The 21,091-nt window shown below is 37.8% G+C and overlaps 1 protein-coding gene across 1 annotated transcript in view; it reads left to right on the top strand.

Annotated features, from left to right (window-relative positions):
• Positions 1-21,091, top strand: part of CATSPERB (cation channel sperm associated auxiliary subunit beta) — a 102,847-nt gene that overhangs the window by 37,863 nt on the left and 43,893 nt on the right. The window contains exons 10-14 of the mRNA XM_014832129.3: positions 3,668-3,734; positions 4,007-4,053; positions 4,450-4,602; positions 5,916-6,068; positions 9,077-9,221. Of these exons, the coding sequence (XP_014687615.1) occupies positions 3,668-3,734; positions 4,007-4,053; positions 4,450-4,602; positions 5,916-6,068; positions 9,077-9,221 (565 nt within the window). The remainder of the gene's footprint in view (positions 1-3,667; positions 3,735-4,006; positions 4,054-4,449; positions 4,603-5,915; positions 6,069-9,076; positions 9,222-21,091) is intronic.

Genomic DNA, 21,091 nt, shown 5'->3' with positions numbered 1-21,091 from the left:
TGTAGTTTTCACTTACCAATATATCAGGGGAAAAATTCCATATTCATATGTAGAGAATGGCCTTTTTATTCTTCGTTTATTTTTATAGCTGCAAGTATTCCATTGTGTGGCCTTACCGGAATTTACTTATGCTGAACCCTATCAATGGACATTTGGGTAGTTTTCTAATCTTTTGCTATTACAAACAATGCTACCATTAATAATTTTGTACCCAGCAAGTTTATATGTGTCCACGCATATTGGGACAATACACTCCTTAAACTTGGATTGGCAGATTAAGGAGTAAATGCTTATGCAATATTAAAAGGTAATGACAAATTGCCCTTCATAGAGGTTTTTGCCATTTGCAAGGATATTATAATAAATCCTCTTGAGCTAAAATATCTCAGCAAAACTCAGGGGTTTTTAGTAGCGATGAGAGAGAAGGGGAATACGAGGGGTCACAGGGTAGTGAGATGGTGTGGGGGAGAGGAAAGGGGAAAAGTGAACTTGTTCATGAAAGTATAGGGGGTAGGGGGTTACCTTTGGATGAGACCTCTTTCATGATGATTGAAGGAAGGCTGGTAAGTATCAGGTGTATGTGGCTGCTCAGGCAGATAGTTGAAGGGGTTAACACTTGATGATTTATTCATTTGCTTATTCGTCTATTCAACAAATATTTGTTGAGCACTTCCCATATGCCAGGCTTGTTTGGACAAAGAGGATTCCAGAGTGAACAAGATGGATAGGGTCCCTGCTGTTGTGTAGATTACCATCCTATTGTGGGAGATAGACTGTAAACAAGTACACAAAAAAATGCATACTATGATTGTAGATAATAATATGAGCTTATTGAAATTAAAGCAGATAAGGGAAATAGACAGTGAAGGGGAGATAATATTGTATTTTCAATAAGGTGATCATAACAGGCTTCTCCAAGGGGGTGAAATTCAAGCAGAAACTCAACGACTTGAAGGAATGATTTCAACAAAGCGTTTCCAGACAGAGGGAATGTTGAGTACAAAGACTCTAAATTGGGAACTTGGCATGAGGCAACATCTGTTAGTTAGCCACCAAAATCTGTTTAGTGGAAATAGCAGGGGCTTTGGGTTGCTTCTTTAAGGATAAAATTCAAACTCTTGTGAGGCAAGATCCTTTGAAGTCAGAGCCTTCCTCACCTCCTCAGCCTCGTCACCCCCCCTCACCTCGTGCCGTCCTTTCCAGCCGCGCTAAACTACTCGCCTTCCCTGAAGTCAGCCAACATTTCTTGCAGCTCAAATCCTTCGCATAAAATGTTTTATCTTCTTCGCATGCACTCCCTCCTCCTCTCTTCAACGTCACTGGAGAATTTCTACTCATTCTTCAGGAATCTCTCCCTGACCGCCAAGGTGCCCTTCCTGGGCAATCGCAAAGCTCTCAACACGAATTCTTGTCGTTTATCACACTCTTTTGTCTGTTTGGCCCCCTGACTAGCCTCACAAGACTTTAGGTTTCATGTCAAGGACCATCTTAGTTACCGTCGTATGCTAACAAGTTACTACACTGCTCGCGCAGAGGCGGTCTCAGTATTTGCTGAATTAATGAGTGAATAAATCTTGTCCTAGCTCGTTAGCCATGTAACATGTGACTTTGGATAAGTTGTATAACTCCCTGGACATCGATTTCTTTACTTTAAAATGCGTAGAATAATGTCCACCTCTTAGAGGTGAGGTGATTAAATAGCGTTACATGAGAAAAAACTCAGCACAGTTCATAAAACAAAGCAGAAACTTAAAAGAAAAAATAGTTGGCTTCTCTTCCCTACACAGATAGTCAGAACCTTTTGAAGGCAAATGACAGAAACCAAAGCAAAACTGATTTTAGCAAAGGAGGGGACGTTGTTGTCTCATGTAAATAGGGAATTCAAGGGGTGAATGAATCCGGCCTCCAGACATGACTGGATTTACTGCCTAAGAGATCGGTAGGACTCAGTCTTCTCGAGGTCTGGGCCTGCTCTCCTCTATTTTAGCTTCATTCTCAGTAGGTTTTTCTCCAGTTGTTAACAAGAATAGCCAGTAGGCTTATATGCAATCAGTTTAGCAACCCCAACGGGAAAAAAGTGTCTCTTTGCCAGTGGTTCCAGCACATCTCAGGGCCGACTCATTACCCTGACTTGGATCATGTGTTCGTCCCGACCAATCCTCGTGACTGTCAATCAGGCCTGGGTCATGAGCTTATCCTTAGAATGAAGGTGGCGAGATCGGAAATTGTCCCCAAGGATAATCGTTGGGCTGTTACTACTTTGATTCCAGGTAGGAAAAAAACAAGGGATCTAAAGAGAAAGAAAAGGAATGAGTTAGGGCCCAATAAAGATTCTATATTAATTGCCCAGATGTTGTGATAATTACGGCATCCTGCAAACCTGAAGATTTATATGAGAACTCAAAAGATTCATTTGATATAACACCTTAGCTTGAAGATACCACACCATTCAGATAAATTCTTGTCCATTCCATTTTAAAGGACTTTTTTGTTTGTCTAGAAGTTTTATTGAGATATAATTCACATTGCATAAAATGCACCCTTTAGGGGCCGGCCCTCCAGCCTAGTGGTTAAGTTCAGTGTGCTCTGCTTTGGCAGCCCGGGGTCACAGGTTTGGATCCCAGGAGTGGACCTACTCCACTCATCAGCCATGCTGTGGCAGCAACCCACATACAAAGTAGAGGAAGACTGGCACAGATGTTAGCTCAGGGCCAATCTCCCTCAGGAAAAAGAAAATGCACTCATTTAACGTGCAAAATTCACTAGCCTTTAGCATAGTCGCAGAGTCACCACAGCCAATGTTTTGGAACATTTAAAAGGATTTGAATGCACGGATTGTGCAGACTTTGTTGCTGGTCTTTAGAAATGTAAGGCAGACTTCCCTTTGTCTCAACAATAATTTAAAGTCAGAATCTTCCTATAACAAAATCATCTCAAACTCTTGCGTATAATTAATATCCAACATATACATTCTCACTTTCTCGGAAGTTTCTCTCTTATGACCAAATTGTCAAGATGTGTATTTTTGTGGCTTTTTTCGTATTGCTTCTTGCTGCTGTCAGGCTTTTGTGAAGACTCCTTGAGCCAGCTGCAGCTAATGAATAAAAGAGAAGCGTGTGACCATTGTACCTGAGATGAAAAGCTAACAGCTTCTGGTAGCTTCAGAAAAACAGTTCATAGACTGGGGCATCTTCCACTAACATGCTAATTCATGTGAAATTTCTCTTCTTTTATTCTTTCTGTGGTGTTGTTCAAAAAGTATATTTTTGTTTCTTGTCCTCATCCTACAACCTTTTATTTTATTTACATACATTTTTTCTTTCTTTATTTGCCTCACGTACCTGAACTATTGAACTTTTACATTTTTTGTTTGGTTGGTTTTTGGGTTTTTTTGGTGAGGAAGATTGGCCCTGAGCTAACGTCTGTTGTCAGTCTTCCTCTATTTTGTATGTGGGCCGCCACCACAGCATGGCTTGATGAGAGGTGTGTAGGTCACACCCAGCATCCAAATCCGTGAACCCCAGGCCACAGAAGTGGAGCATGCAAACTAAACCGCTATGCCACTAGGTTGGCCCCAAACTTTTACATTTTTAAGTTTTTTCTTCTTTATATCTTAAGTCCATGTATTGCCTAAATGATATTTTTTTAAATTTATTTATTGATGTAGGTTGACTATGTCAAAGGAAAACTGTGGTATAATGAAAGATGTTTTGCTAACAGAGAACACTTTGAAGGTAAATTTTAGTGAACGATATTAATATGCTTTTTCCCACGTAACATATGTAGATTAAATAAAATGACATAAAATCAAAATAGAATAAAATATAAAGATAGGTTTGTTTTGTATAAGTTAATGGCCTAAAACTGAGGGAAAAAATTAGTTTAAATGAGACAATAGGCATGCCCTGTTTGAAGTGCAAGAAAATTGTATTTGAGCCTATTTAGTTAATGATACATTTAGAAATATAGATATTGCTCGTAATTTTTGTACCTTTATATTTTATAGTTGATTATGTTACTATCACCTTTGAGAGAAACAGGACCTTAAGTGAGGTATGGTATTGAATATTTTAAAAGGTAAGAAATTTTATTGTGCGTGATTTCATGAATTGTTATTCATCTAAAAAATGATAATTCTACCGTCCAAAAGCTTAACGATCACTCTTTGCTCCTAGTGGTGCCTCTGCTTGGGTTTCATGGTAATTCCCTAGTTATGTTAAATCTAGACCTACACAGTGTTCTAGAAAAACAGCCCACGCAAGAAAAGGATGCTTTGCAGTATTTTCTGGACTCATAGCCCCCAGAAGAGAAGCACGGGTGTTAAAGATTCATGACTGTTTTTGTGCTCAGCCAGGACAACACAATGGTTCATTAGTTTATTTGCCTAAGAGAACCAAGTAGGACTTTTAGTTCAAGAACGGCGTTAACTTTTCCTTTCTCTTTTTGTAGGCAAGCTCTTGTTTTTATAGTAAAGAACCGTTTCTTGAATGGTTGCCTTGCTTGCCTCACATTTCAAAAGGAGCAAAAACTATTCCTTCAACTGTGATAACATTTCTCGTTGACCAAGAGCATAGTTCTGGAATCTACCTCTTCCAAAACCAGGTGGGCCTTACCGCCCAGGGGTGATTGCTCTGGACACTACAGCAAGGAGAAGTTACCTTTGCAAAGCGTATTTCCAAGTTCTTGTTATCTTTGGCAATAGAAGTTGATAAAATTGGCTTTATTATTTATTTAAATAATATAACCACCAAATTACTTATGATTAATAATATAGTTTAAGACACTTTGGAGATTGCTTGCCTCTGATTGTCATTCAGTTTGATGTAAATGGAAAATATGGGGCTTTTGCACAGTGATTCTTATTTGCTCATTCTCCAAGAGAACATAAATGGTCTATGCAAATTTAAGTTTCCATAAAATGGTTAGTTTAAATGAACAAAAAATGGAACTAGCTCTACCCTCATGATTCTAAGGGAGAAAAAATAATTTTCCTCTGCGCTCTTAGGTTTTGTTACTGGAGCCCTGCAAATTAAACTGAGAAAAGACAGATTGACAGGAGAAAAGAAAACAATTTATTGTGCATGCAGTGTACACACATGCAGGTGGTTAAAATTTGGGGGTTATATCTAATTTTAATAGTTTAAGGGGAGATGAAAAAGACACTTAAGGGAAAACAAATGAAAAGGTAATGGGATTACAGGAAAACAGACAGGAGCCAAGAAAGCTTGTGATAATGCTTGTTTATACAGGTGTGAGTGGTCTTTCTGTCTCCTTCAGGGGCTTCAAAGTCCCCTGGAGGAGGGATTGGAGTAGGTTTGATTCTCATTCTCCCTTCTGGGAGTAGATGAACTCTGAAGAGGAACTAATGGCAGCTTTATTTCCCGGAAGTTGTGCTTTTAGTCAGATAAGGGAAGGCTTTTTTTTTTTTGCATCATTTGAATCTCAAATGTCTTCAGCTTGAAATAATCTTTATACCAAAGTGGCATATCGTGTGGTGCATATTTTGATCCCCTTCAAGACTGTGGTCCAGTAGGATGGGAGAGTGACCCAGGCAGCCACACTTTTAAAAACTAGTTTGATATGACAGTTATGAGCGTGGGTGTTGGAGTCTGTCTGTCAAATTCAACAAGGATCCTGCAAGTCTCCACGTGGCATTTGTTATAGAACCTTGGACACATTATTTAACCTCCTAAACTTCATATTCAACATCTATCAAGTGGATGCATATGGCAGGGAGGCAGCATAAGAGATGCCTGTGGTTGCTCATCCTTCCAGCTTTATGCTGGGTTGATGGGTGTGTCCCTATCTAAAGCAGAATCCAAGGAACAGGAAACTCTAAAAAATTACAACATAGACTAACAATATTAACGGAAAAGTTCTTATGACTTGCTCTTGCTTTGTTTATCTATTCCTAGAAACAGACCAGTGCCTCAGTGTGCCTCCTAAAAAACAGCAAATTAGAATCAAAACAAAGATTTCCACTTTTCTTGTTTCCTTCATCGTTCTCTTCCCCTGTGGGAATGGTGTTCCATCCACGGAGCCATTTTCTCTACGCTTATGGTAATCAGGTGCGTACACGTGAGATTTCACACTCTAGTATGGGTGTAAATCGTTCACTTACTCTATGCTGAGTGGTTATACATCAAGCCAAGAACAGTTACTCTGATGATCGGGGAAGCAGAAAGCCTGATGTAGAGAGAATGAGAAGAGTTAGAGACGATAAATACAAACAAATGTTTTGCAAAGTTTGCTGAAAAGGGGAACAGTGAAATGGGGCGATGTTTGAAGGAGGAAGAGTGGTCAAGAGAAGTTTTTTTAAAAGATAGAAGGAATTATGATGTGTACTGATGGGAATTATTCAGTAGAGAGGGAAAAATGGATGGTGCGGGAAAGAGAGAGGAGAAATTGCTGGAGTGACATCTCTAAATAGGTGAGAGGAGATGAGCTGTATGAACCGCTGGAGAGGTCAGCCTTAGGAGCACAGATAATTATTTTATAGTAGTAGGAGGAAGGAGGAGTTTTGGGATTCAAAAACTGGTAGGTGGGTAGATGTGGTAATGGAAGGGTGTGGGAATTTATCTTCTATTTCCTCAACAAAAATCAGAGTTTTATTTGAGAGCGGGGATGGAAGAGGAGTGTTGGAGATTTGAGAAAAGAGAACAGAGTAAAACAGTTACTTAGGAGGATGGGAGAATCGACTGACTAAGGAAATGCAGTATGAGTTCTCGAGTTTTGTGCGCACGAATTCAAATTGTGACCAGTTTAGGGTTATTGGATATTCTTCTGCATGTTCCATTATGGGGGTGCATACATAGAGGAGAAGACGATGTTGTATTAACTACAACTGGAATTCTACCAAGAAATTATTAAGAAGTAAAGTGTGTATAGAAGGGAATTCAATAAGACAAAGAAAAAATTAAGAAATTAAAGTTATGAACGTTAAAATGTAGTAAACAAACTATTTACTTGCAAAAGATATGATTGTCTATATAGAAAATCTAAAAGATACATACAAATTACTGAAACAAGCAGAAGCATCAAACAAGGCGGGAAGCAAAGTAAGTTTCATTTCTGCGCGTGATCAGTAAATTAAAAGCATAATTTTTAAGACACTATTTACAATAGAAAAAAAAAACCCCACACAAACGAAAGCTATAAAGTACCTAAGAATAAATCCAAAAAAAGATTTCTAAAACCTCTATGTAGAAAATTATAGACTTTAGTGAAGAACATTTAAAACTTTATAAAGAAATGGATATAAACATGCTTGTGAATAGGAAAACTTGTTGCCTTACAATATCAATTCTTCCTTAAATTAATCTATGGATCTAATGCAACTCGAATCAAAATCCCAAGATCTATTGTGGACTTTAAGTTGATTCTGAAGTATACATGGAAAAACAAACGACTAAGAATAGCCGAGACACTTCTGAAGAATAAGGAGGATTGCACCAGCAGATATTAACACTTTTTAAAAAGTTGAAATTATGATAATGTGGTTTTGGTCCAGGGAACAAACAAATTGACCAATGGGATAAAATAGAAAGCCCACAAATAGACCCATGCAAATCTAGATAGCCCAAGTGGCATCAGGAAAATAAGGAGCTGCTCAAAATGGGACGGAAAGTATTGGTTATACATGCGGAAAATGTTGAAATACAGCCCCACGTCATAACATACATCAAGCCCAACTCCTGATGGATTGATAATTTAAATATCTATGAGGAGGAAAATAGAATATCTCAAGTATGGTCTATCTGTAATATTGGATTTATGCAGCAGTATAGAATAATGTGAAGATCACATGAGCTAACATAAAATGAGCTGAGATATATTGTTGAGTGGCAAACGGAATTTATAGAACGAGCACAGTATGATGGCATTGTGAATATATTGTTCAAAGTCCCTCCCCACCCCACCACCACCACCACCACGACGCTCACAGGTAATGTTGGCAGAGTCCAAAGCAAGAGTAAAAATGGAGGCCCCACATCGTATGTTTAGGATTATGGGCTGTGCTCTGCCAGCACTGATCGCTACATTCCTGAGTGCTAGAAGCGCCCTTGTGTTATTCAATAAATTTTCTCTGTGAGTTTTTAACATGCAGGCCCGGTAAGCATGCAGTCCAGGGGGAGGGTCCCTCTTGCCCAGGTCTAAAAGTAGTGCTGCACCCAGATACGTGCTTCCTCTCCTCCTTAACATAAAATAGGTGACATATCCTATGGGTGCATATATATGTGAATGAAAATGCACAGAACTTTCAAAGTAGTAACAGTGGTTACCTCTGGGAAGGGAGGAGACCACGATTATATCAGGTGAGGTATGAAAGAAGAACTATTTGGATGGCGATCAAAGAGACTTCAGCCACAACGATAATGTTTTAAATTTAAGAAAAGCCTGTTTTCAAGTATAACTTGTCATTAAAACTAATTTTTATAAGGAAATTTAAAAAGCAGAAATCTTCATTTGAGTAAGACTCAGGCTATTTAAAGAGGTACCAAGCAGGATTCATCCAATTCATGATCTGATTTACCTTCAAACAATTTGTTACCAAAAGATGAGGAAACAGAGAAACATATGCTATGGAGAGGTATATTTAAGGGTTTGCTAAGGTCCCAGGACGCACTCTTACAAATATCAAGGGGCTCTTCCCCACAAAACGTGTTTCCATACATATTTGCCAGATGCCTGAAACGTGAAGTCTCATGTCAGCGGGGTAAACTCTCCCCACCATGTCCACATACACCCAGCACTTCATCCTTTTACGAACAACGGGACCCCATTTGGGAGATGATAGAACTAACTTTGTTCTTTTTATACATTTCACCATGCATGCTGTGTAGACGTGAGACTCCACCACATACACCGTCATACAAACTCTAGGCAGGAAAGAGAGTAGACCCCGTAGGTAAGGAGTCTGTGTGTGTGTGTATGTGTGTGTGTGTGTGATGGGTGTGGGGGTATGGGAAAGACCACACTGCATGACTTTTCTTATGTAGGAAGATTAGGCTGATCGGTCATTGCTGACTGTGATTTGGCAGCTCTTTAGTGAGATATTATCTTTTTATTCCCTTAGGTATGGCTTTCGATCGATGGCGGCAACACCTTTGACTTCTTAGCTGACTTTCATGATGATATCATAAAGAATACGTATCATAGTTTTTATACTTCAGACATTGCTTTTGTTTCCCAAAGTGGAAATGTTTACTTGACCAAGGCAGGTAAGGAATTCACTTTTATTGGTTTAAGTAGTACATGTAAGCCAGGGATTAGAAGATATGTGAAAAATCTGCCATATTAATCAACTAATCTTAAGGTCTCAAACCTATTAGGGGTGATGGATTTAAAAAAATTTTTATTGTGGTGAAATATACATAATGTAATGTTTAGCATCTTAACCATTTTTAAGTGTACAGTTCAGTGGCATTAAATACATAAATCGTTTTGCAACCATCACCACCATCCATCTCCAGGACTCTTTTCATCTTATAAAACTGAAACTCTATACCCTTTAAGCAATAACTCCCCACCCCACCCCCACACCCCCCCACACCCAGCCCCTGGCAACCACCATTCTACTTTCTGTCTCTATGATTTTGACTACTCTAGGTCTCTCATGTAAGTGAAATCATATTTAGTTGTCCTTTTGCGACTGAATTATTTCACTTAGCATAATGTGCTCAATGCTCATCCACATTGTAGTATCTTGCAGAATTGTCTTCACTTTTAAGGCTGAATAATATTGCAGTGTTTGTATATGAATGTACCCACTTTGCTTATCTAGTCATCCATCAGTGGATGCTTGAGTTGCCGCCATGTTTTAGCTATTGTGAATAGTGCTGCTGTGAACGTTGGTGTACAAATATCTCTTTGAGACCCTGGTTTCAATTCTTTTTGGTGTATACCCAGAAGTAGAATTACTGGATCATATGGTAATTCTATTTTTAATTTTTTGAAGAACTGCAATACTGTTTTCCACAGCGGCTGTACCATTTTATATTCCCAACACTAGTGTAAAAGGGTTCCAATTTCTCCACATCCTTGCCAACACTTGCTATTTTCTGGTTTTTTGGTAGTAGTCATCCTAATGGGTGTGAGGTGGTATCTCATTGTAGTTTTGATTTGCATTTCCCTAATGATTACTGATGTTGAGCATCTTTTCATGGGCTTATTGGCCATTTGTACATCTTCTTTGGAGAAATGGCTAGTCAAGTTCTTTGACCATTTTTTTTAAATCAGATTGGTTTTTTTAATTATTGAGTTTTAGGAGTTCTCTATATATTCTTGATATTAATCTCTTATCAAATAGATGACCTGCAAACATTTTCTCCCATTCTGTGGATTGCCTTTAACCTTCTTGGTTCAGTTAATTCCTAAGTATTTTATTCTTTGTGATGCTATTGTAAATGGAATTGTTTTCCTAATTTCCTGTTCCTAATTGGTAGTATATAGAAATGCAGCTGATTTTTGTGTAGTGATTTTATATCCTGCTACTTTGAAGAATTCATTTACTAGTTCTAACAGTTTTTTGGTAGAATCTTTGAGTTTCTATGTATAAGATCCTATCATCTGTGAATAGAGACAATTTTCCTTCTTCCTTTGTGATTTGGGTGCCTTTTATTGCTTTTTCTTGCCTAATTGCTCTGGCTAGAACTTCCAGCACTATGTTGAATAGACGTGGTGAAAGCAGACATCCTTGCCTTGTTCCAGATCTTAGAGGAAGAACTTTCAGTCTTTCACCATCGAATAAGATGTTCACTGTGGGTTTCTCATGCTCAGTCTCAATGGCTTCTATTCCTAGTCTAAGTGGTTTTTCATGAAAGGATGTTGAATTTTGTCCAATGCTTTTTTGTATCAATTGAGATGTGTTTTTTTTCCTTCATTCTGTTGATGTGGGTATTACATTGATCAATTTCTGTATGTTGAAACAGTCTTGCATTCCAAGAATAAACTCCACTTAGTCATAGAATAAACTCCACTTAGTCATAGTGTATAATCTTTTAAATATGCTGTTAAATTCAGTTTGCTAGTATTTTGTTGAGGATTTTTGCATTAATGTTCATCAGGGATATTGGTCTGTAGTTTGTTTGTTTTTTTTCTTGCAGTGTCTTTGTCTGGCTTTGGTATCAGGATAATACTGGCCTCTTGAAATGAATTAGGAAGTGTTCCATCCTCTGCAATGTTTTGGAAAAGTTTGAGAAGGATTGACATTAATTCTTCTTTAAATGTTTTATGGGAACATTTTGTAGAAACACTAGTGAAGCCATCAGGTCCAGGGCTTTTATTTGTTGAGAGACTTTTTATTGCTAATTCAATCTCCTTAACAGTTATAGGTCTACTCAGATTGACTATTTCTTCCTTATTTAGTCTTGGTAGTTTTTGTATTTCTAGGAATTTTTCCATTTCATCTAGCTTATCCAATTTGTTGGCGTACAGGTGTTCATAGTACTCTCCTATAATCCTTTTTCTTTCTGTAGAAGCAGTAGCAATGTCTCCACTTTCATTTCTGATTTTAGTAATTTGAATCATCTCTCTTTTTTTCTCAGTTCATCCAGCTAAAGTTTTGTCATTTGTTGATCTTTTCAAAGAACCAACTTTTAGGTTCATTTCTCTCTTGTTTTTCTATTCTCTATTCCATTTATCCCTGCTCTAATCTTTATTATTTCCTTCCTTCTTCTAGCTTTGGGTTTACTTTATTCTTCTTTTTCTAGTTCCCTAAGTTTTAAAGTTAAATTGTTCATTTGACACTTTTCTTGTTTTTTAAAGTAAGCATTTATAGCTGTAAATTTCCCTCTTCTCACCACTTTCTCTGTGTCCTGTAAGTTTTGGTATGTTGTGATTTTGTTTTAATCCATCTCTAAGTATTTCCTAATTTCTCCTTTGATCCACCAGTTGTTTAAAAGCGTGTTGTTTGGTTTCAACAATTTTTTGAATTTTCCAGTTTTCTTTATGTTGTTGGTTTCTAACTTCATCCCATTGTGGTCAGAGATGATACTTTGTATGGTATCTATCTTTTTAAATCTATAGAGATTTAATTTCTGGCATAGCATATAGTCTATCCTGTAAAATGTCCCGTGTGCTCTTGAGAAGAATGTTTGTCTGCTGTTTTGGGGTGGAGTGTTCTGTATATGTCTGTTAGATCTAGTTGGTTTATTGTGTTTTCAAGTCCTCTATTTCCTTACTTACCTTCTGTCTGCTTGTTCTATCCATTATTCTGAATGTGGTATTGAAGTCTCCAACTATTATTATTTCTGGTTGATGTCACAAAATTACATCTTTTTTTGTGTGTGTAAGGAAGATTGGCCGTGAGCTAACATCTATTGCCAATCTTCCTCTTTTTGTTTGAGGAAGATCGTCATTGAGCTAACCTCTGTGCCAGTCTTCTTCCATTTTATGTTGGATGCTGCCACAGCATGGCTTGATGAACGGTGCTAAGTCCGTGCCCAGGATCCAAACCTGCAAACCTCAGGTTGCTGAAGCAGAGCACACAGACTTAACCACTATACCACTGAACCAGCCCCTACAAAATTGCATCTTTTATGCATTGTGTGCACAAAAAACATAAACTAATTCTAATTCTAAACTAATAATAATTCTTTTAAATGCATTAGTCTCCTAAAGTATGTACAAAACAAGATTTGGAGTTACAGATCTACGTTACAATAAGTAATACTAGCTTTTACATTAATTATTTTTTTCTTTAAATGTATTAGTCCCTTGAATCACATAGAAAAAAATATGGTTACAAACCATTATTCACTTATCTTCAGTCTTTTCTTTCTGTTCCTCAACCTGAATAATTTCCATTGTCTTATCTTCCTGTTCAGTGATTCTTTCTTCCGCCTGCTCAAATTTGCCTTTGAATCCCTCAGGTGAATTTTTCATTTCAGTTATTGTACTTTTCAGTGCCCACTTTTCTTTTTGACTTTTTTAGGTTTTCTATCTCTTTATTGATATTCCATTTTGTCCATACACCATTTTCTTGACTTTCTCCACATCTTCCTTTAGTTCTTTGAACAGCTTTACAAGAATTGTTTTAATGTCAGTGTCTAATAGATCTGCCATCAAATCCTTTTCAGGGACAGTTTCTGTTGATTTATTTTTTTCCTTTGAAGAGGCCATATTTTCCTGCTTTTTTGTGTGTGTTTTGTGAATTTTTGGTGAAAACTGGATATTTAAATCTAATAAAGTTGTAACTCTGGAAATGAGATTCTCTCCATCCCCAAGTGTTTTCTTTTTTTATTGTTTTAGGTGGTTTCTTTTTTATTGTTGTGGACTGTCTTTGTGCCAAGGATCAGCCTGAGATGTAAACTTAAGTTCTTCTCAGGTCTTTCCTGAGCCTGTGCTTTTCCTGGGGCACACATGGTCACTTTCTAATTTTCCTCATATATGGAATTGCTTTGGAATGTCCTAGTCTTTTTTCCCCAGCTTTACTGAGATATAATTGACATATAACATTGTGTACGTTTAAGATGTACAAAATAATGATTTTATATATATATATATATATATATTCAAATGATTACCACAATAAAGTTAGTTAATGTATCTCTCGCCTCACATAGTTACAATTTTTTGTGTATGGTGAGAACTTTTAAGATCTCTTCTAGCAACTTTGAAAAAGACAATATAGTATTGTTAACTGTAGTCACCACGCTGTACACTACATCTGTAGAACTTATTCATCTTATAACTAGAAGTTCGTCCCTTTTGACCATCTTCACCCATCCCCACCAACACTACCACCACCACACCCCTGACAGCTACCTTTCTACTCTCTATTTCTATGAGTTTGACTTTTTAAAAATAGATCCCACATAAGTGAGGTCATACAGTATTCGTCTTTTTCTGTCTGACATTTCGCTTAGCATGATACCCTCAAGTTTCATCCGTGTTGTTGAAAATGGCAGGATTTCCTTCTCTTTGTAGCTGAATAATATTCCATCGTATATATGTGCCACATTTTCTTTATCCATTCACCTGTTGATGACACTTAGGTTGTTTCCATGTCTTGACAATTGTGATTAATGCTGCAGTGAACATGGGGCTGCAGATAGCTCTTCAAGATAGTAATTTCATTTCTTTTGGATATATACCTGGAAGTGGAATTGGTAGTTCTATTTTTAATCTTTCAAGAAATCTCCACACTATTTTCCATAGTGGCTGCACCAATTTACATTCCCACCAATGCTATGCAAGAGTTCCCTTTTCTCCATATCCTTGCCTATACTTGTTATCTCTTGTCTTGTTGATAATAGCTCAAATGTCCTAATCTTTAATGTCTGGCTCCCAAAAGAGAAAAATAAAGGAGAGGGGAAGGGCCCAGACCCTTTAAATTCTCTGGAAGTCACTTTTTGGGGGGGAGTCACTTCAATCACTTTCAAAAATGGGGGGAGGTACAACAACAATGGCCACCCTCCTTTTTATCTGCACCTCTGTATCAGAAGCAGCAGTCAGAGCACAGAACCCCAAGATCTGGAGGACAGGGTCTTTTTCTGCCCACCCTGACTCCCACAGGCTGTGTGCAACTTCCCCAGGAACGCATGCACAGTTGCCTCCCAGGTGGCTAGTGGTGGAGGATGGGTAGCTTCTACTGTGCTAAGAGCTGAAATTAACCACATTTTACCATCTAAGCCTTCTCTGGAAGCTGCAAGCCTTGAATAGACTCCAGAGTTCCAAAGTAGTTACATCAGATAGATTCTGCCAGTGCAATTGTCCAGATGGGGAGACAGATTCCTGGTGCTTCCTACTCTGCTGTCTTCCCAGAATCCGCTGGGGGTGATGGATTTTTAGGATCTACAAAAATAGGATGCTATGAACAGCCCTAAAGAAGGGGGACCCTGGATCATCATGCTATATTCTCATTTACAATTTCAGTGATGTTTTACTTTCCCAAAAGACAGATAATAATAGCTCCTACTTATTGAACTACAATTGTGCTCGAGATGTTACAGATATCATCTCATTTAATATTCGTAACAGAATAGCTGAAGCAGGTAATGTTAGCTTGCTTTTACAGATTAAACTGATGCAACCGAGACCATACAGCTCATAAGAGGTGAGTTGGGTAAATGATATATGGCTCTCTGTCTACTTGATTTGGTGATGTTGTGATTTTATCGATTGAGCCCATGTAGCTCCTCTCAGTTTGCTTGCACAGTTAATACTGATTGACCTATTGACAGATGCCCACTCTTTTCCAACTCAGCTGAATTTGGTGACCAGTCTTGGAGCCTAGAACGATTAAGGGACGTGGTTCTCAATTTATTTGTGCATCTCTCTGATCTGCTTTTTCATTTTCATTTTTGTCATTCAATTATTGGGTCCTTGGGATCTTGTTTTGGTGAACCTATTAATTTATTAATGTCTTTTGATGAAAAATAGGGAAGGAAGTTTACCTCTTACTTTGGGAAAGCTTTGTCTCAACTGGATTCTTTCTATCTTTTATGTGCTGTCAGTCCTGCCTTCCCTGACTTTTCTTGCCTCCCTTCTCCCGTTTCCCCACCTTCTTCCTTACTTCTTTTCCTTCCTCACCTCTTCTCCTCCTTCCATCTCTCGCCCTCCTCCTCCTCTTTTTCTCTTCTTCATCATTAGAGTGTGCAGCACTGGTCGGATCTTCTGTTTGCTCTGATGTAGCATACATGAATTATTCTTGAGACCCATTTGTTTCATCTCGTTACGTAGGACGTGGGCGCCTTCTCTCAACTCAGGACAGTGCCTTGGTAATAACCTGGCTTCACTCAAGAGAGCTTGACTTTTCCCTTGGGTACCATCTCATCCACTATCAACTTCCCTCTTGTTAGGAGGGTGTAACTGAGAGTCCTCAGGATTCTGTTGATTTATCTTCCTTCTCTCAATATATTGCCTCAAAGGGCTGGATGTAGCATAATGTGACCTGTTACAGCAGAATTTTCTCTTTCTTTCCTTAGCTCACACTTTTCTACATTTTGGCATAACATCATTCCTTTTCCTTTTTTCACTGCTACTGGTGGTTTTGGTTTTTGCTATTTGTTTATTTTTATGGTAAAATATACATTACACAAAATTTAGCCCTTTAAGCATTTTTAAGTTCACAGTTCAGTGACATGAAGTATATTCCTCTGTTGTACCACCAGTTCCACCATCCATCTCCCTCCAGAACATTTCCATCTTCCCAAAGTGAAATTCTGTACCCACTAAACAATAACTCTCCATTCTTCCTTCTTCCAGCCCCTGGACACTACGTTCTGTCCTTACAAATTGACTGCTCCAGGTACCTCCAATATGTGGAATCAGACAGTATTTGTCCTTTTGCGACTGGCTTATTTCACTTAACATAATGTCTTCAAGTTTTGTCTATGTTGTGGCATGGATCAGTGTTTCGTTCCTTTTTATGGCTGAATAACATTCCATTTTATGAATATAGCACGTTTTGTTTATCCACTTATCAGACTATTTGGGTTGATAGACATTTGATTTTTTTTCACTTTTTGGCTATTAGGAATAATGCTATTATGAAGATCTGTATACAAGCTTTTGTGTAGAAATATGCTTTCAATTTTCTTGGGTATATACCCAGGAGTCTAATTGCTGGGTCATGTGGTAACTCTGTTTAACATTTTGAGAAGCTGCCAAACTGAGGCTGTACCATTTTACACTCCCACCAGCAATGTAGGATTATTTTTCCACATCTTCACCAACACTTATTCTTGTCTGTCTGTATTTTGTTATCCTACTAGGTGAGAAATTGTATCTCGTTGTGGTTTTGATTTTAATTTCCCTAGTGACTAATGATGTTAAACATCTTTCTACGTGTTTATTGGCCATTTGTATATCTTCTTTAGAGATGTCTATTCAAATCCTTTGCCCATTTTTAAATTGAGTTCATTGTGTTTTTATTGTTGAGTTGTAAGAGTACTTTAAATATTCTGGATATAAGTCCTTTATTAGATATATGGTTAGCATGTATTTTTTCTCGTTCTGTGAGTTATCTTTTCACTTTCTTGATGGGGCTTTCTAATTCTGATGAAGTCCAATATATCTAATTTTCCTTTTCTTGCTTGCACTTTTGGTGTCATACCTTAGAAACCATTGCCTAATCTGTGATCATGAAGATTTACTCCTGTGTTTTCTTCAGAGTGGTTTATAGTTTTCATACATATTTCGTTTTGGGGGGCTCATTTTGTCAGGCATTCATAAGATAGTGAGGCTACCAATTGTATCAGAAATAAAGCTGAAATTCAGTAACTTAATAGGCAAGGGAGATATACCCTCAGAAAAACAGTCTTCCCAAAAAATGCTCCAGTAGCACTTTACAGATTAGCAGGTAAATTTGGAGATTGGAGTAAACTTGGAGACATCTGATTAGGTCTAGCCAGAGTGGGAAAAACACTGATTGTCTCCCAGATGAGAGTGAGACTGTTATTTTGTTTGTTTTTATCATTGACAAGATTCTTGACTGTCTAGCTTAAAACCAGTCTCTTCCGGCCTTCAAGTCTCTGATATGATTTTAAACCACAAGCTTTCTAAAGGGTTCTGATATGACGTCAGAAAGCATGGTTTCTTGGCCCTCAAATTGTGTCCCTGATGCTCACCAGCAGAAGCAGGTTTCATGGGTGTCCAGTCTCCTCTATTGGTCCTTCCTTGTTCAAGGACATGGAGAGACCACAAAATTCTGGTTCTGTTTCCCCAGATTTTCACCACTATGTTTATTGTTCTCTATTCTGTCAATAAAACTTTTGTTCAGTTTCTGTTGGTATCAAGGTTAATCGTTGCGGTTTACTTGTCTGAATCATTTGTTGAGACAGCGCTTAGGAAGCTGACAATCAGGCCTCATGTGATCGTGAAATAAACAGAAGTGACTATGAGTATTATTAGGAGGGATTGGAGAGTAGAGCACGATGCCGAGCAGTTCCAGTATTCCAGAGAGCTCCCTCATGCCACTTTCCTGTCAATACACCTGCAATGCAGTCTTCCACTGTATGACTAAACTACAATTTGTTTATCCATTCTACTGCTCCTGGGTATTTGAATTGCTCCATTTGGGGCCTGTTATAAATAAAGCGGCTATGAGCATTTTTGTGTAAGTCTTTGGCTGGACAGAGCTTTCATTGCTGTTTGGTATATACTTAGGGACAGAATTGCTGTATCGTGAAGTAAATGTTTGTTTAGCTTTTTATGGAAAAAAACGCTAAGTGCCAACATGTTTTCAAATTGATTGTAGCAATGTATCGTCCTACCAGCAACATGAAGGAATTCTGTTTGTTCACCAACACTTAGTATTGTTAGTCTTTTAAATAGTGAGCCATTATGGTGAGTTTGTAATGGTATCTCACTGAAGATTTAGTTTGTGTGAGTAATAATATTGAGCACGATTTCATATGTTCACTGGCCATTTTTATATTCTTTTTTGTAAATTGTCTCTTCAAGTCTTTTTTTATCATTTTGATCAGATTAATTTTTTCTTATTGATTTTTATGAATTTTTAATGTATTATGGATGAGTCCTTTTTTAGAAATGTGACTTGCAAATGTCTTTTCCCAATCAGTGGCTTGTCTTTTTTGTTCTTTCCCCAGTGTCTTTTGATGAAAAAAAGATTGACTTTTAAAAGTTCAATTTATTAATCTTTTATGTTTAGTACTTCTTGCTTCTTGTATCCTGTTTAAGAACTCTTTGCTATCCCAAACTTGTGAAGATGTTCTCCTGTTTTCTTCTAGCAGATTGTTTTAGATTTCCTATATAACCCTATGTAAAATTTCTAATTTTGTGTGCGATATGAGGTGAGGATCATTTTTTTCCCCAGATGGCTGTCAGGTTCTCTACTCTGACCTTGAGTTGGATATTCAAGGTCATAAGCTTTTTTTTACTTGTAAGCTCTCCAATACATCTGTAAAAGTCATACCACCCCACAATCTTTGTAAAAACTGTGGTTATCATTGTAGTCAAGTACAGCCACCCCATTTACACCTAAAGTCTTTCCCTCCACAGACACGCTCCATCCCATGCTAGTACCAATAATAATTGGAGTAATTGTGATGCCTTTGCTTACTATGGCTTGCCACTGTCACAATATCTATAACTATGAGGTAATCTGTGCATTCCTTAGACATGTGAGCAGCTCGGCCCCAGAATCCCACCTTGATATTCTGTTTTCTAGGGAAATTTCTGGTAAAAATTCTATATCAGTAGTGATCCTGGCAGGAAACATCATTCCACTCAGGGGTTTCACGTGAAGAACATTTATAAGGGGACGATTTGCAGAGGGGCAGACAAAGTTAAAAGAACCAACAAGGAGGGGCCGCCCTGTGGCCGAGTGGTTAAGTTCACGCTTTCCACTGCGGCAGCCCAGGGTTCAGATCCTGGGCGTGGACATGGCACGGCTCGTCAGGCCACGTTGAGGTGGTGTCCCATATGCCACAACTAGAAGGACCTGCAACTAAGATATACAACTATGTACCAGGGGGGATTTGGGGAGATAAAGCATAAAAAAAAAAAAGAAAAGAGAAAAAAAAAGAACCAACAAGGATATTAAAATATCAGGAGCAAGGGAAGAAAGCCATTACAGTGCCTTTGATTAAAGGGGTAAGGCAAATAAATAGATAATAGATAGATAGATCTACAGATAGATAGGTAGATAGTTAGATAGATAGATACACAGACAGATAGGCAGACTTCTCTCTCCTTCCCTGGTTCTTATCTCCTGCTAGTGCCTTTCACTGGCCAAACCCAATCAGATGCCAGCTGGAAACAGAGCACAAGTATTGCAGTTCACAGGGGTCAGTTTTCCAGTGCACCAAACAGAAAAAAGAAAGTCTGAGAATGGATCTGGAGGAATGAGCAAATCGAGAATAAACAGCACATATTGTGAAATGAAAATCAAAATAGACTAAGCAAGATTACTTTGGAAACAGTAAAAATAACACCTAAGAAAACTAAATTGTCAATATAAATGATAAACTATTACAAATTGTAAACTATGGAAACACATCCAGATACAGAATGAATAAATAAGTAGAAAGAATCTAAAGTGATAAATACAGATGCTGAAAATTGAGAAACTCCAAGTTGGAGGAATTTCCAGTTGAACAGAGGCATTGGCTCGCTTTCTCTATTTTGCCAACACTTCCTGGTACATAGTAGCCCTCTGATGTGAATGGATGAATGGATAGATACTGGAAATAGGAGGAACAAAGGAAATCAAAATTGATAATAAGACACTAATTTTTTAAACTGAAAGCAAAACAACCCAATAATAGTAGCAAAAACACTGTTCTGAATTATTTGAAATAGAAAATGTTAACTTTAAAGGCACAAAAATTGAATCAGCCGTGCATTTTCCAGCTGCAACAATGAACATCACATATTCTTCTACAGACCTTCAGGGAAGAATAGTATTACCTGAGAATTTGGAAACAACTTATCGAGTAATTCTTTTGCAAAGCCAACACAAGAATGTTGTAAACACTGTATTTCATTAAATCTGAGACTCACTGGTTGTAAAATGCTATTAACACACAGAATAGCTCTTCCAATTAAACTTAACACAGTGTTTTAAAGTGATCCTGGCGATGCGTGGATTACTGTGACATTGTTTCCCTCGCCTCCAGTTGCACTGCCTGGGGTGTGCTAAGGCAGTCATTTTGCGTGTATCTCAGCAGTAAAACTTACGCCATTTCATCTGCTTGTGAGTTTCTCCCTTTCCTAGGTCCTATAAAATACTTAGTGGTTGTTCTACAAGAAAATGGGGAATCACAGTAACTCTTCCAGTGACCTTTGCTTTATTGATAAATACATGCCCTGCTTTGTTTTCCTCTCTTGGTGCACCCACAATAACTTTGTTTCAATGTCAAATTGTAATGTCGCATTTTTTAAGTCATTTTAAGCAGCAGTAAAACTCAACGTGTGTTACTCCAGTGATTCAGGAATCTCAAAAGTGATGATAATGTAAAGAGCTGAGACAAAGTGTATGCGTGAGTAGTCAGTTGACCACTATGGCATCAGTGCCACCTGGTGGACACCGTAAGACATATCAATTATAAAATACATTTCAATTTCCAAGGCGTTAAAAAGTGAAAAAAAAGTGTTTATAGATGAAATATGCCATTGGACGTTA

Source organism: Equus asinus, chromosome 7 (genome assembly GCF_041296235.1).
Source record: "Equus asinus isolate D_3611 breed Donkey chromosome 7, EquAss-T2T_v2, whole genome shotgun sequence".
NCBI lineage: Eukaryota > Metazoa > Chordata > Mammalia > Perissodactyla > Equidae > Equus > Equus asinus.
This window is presented reverse-complemented; position numbering and strand designations above follow the sequence as displayed.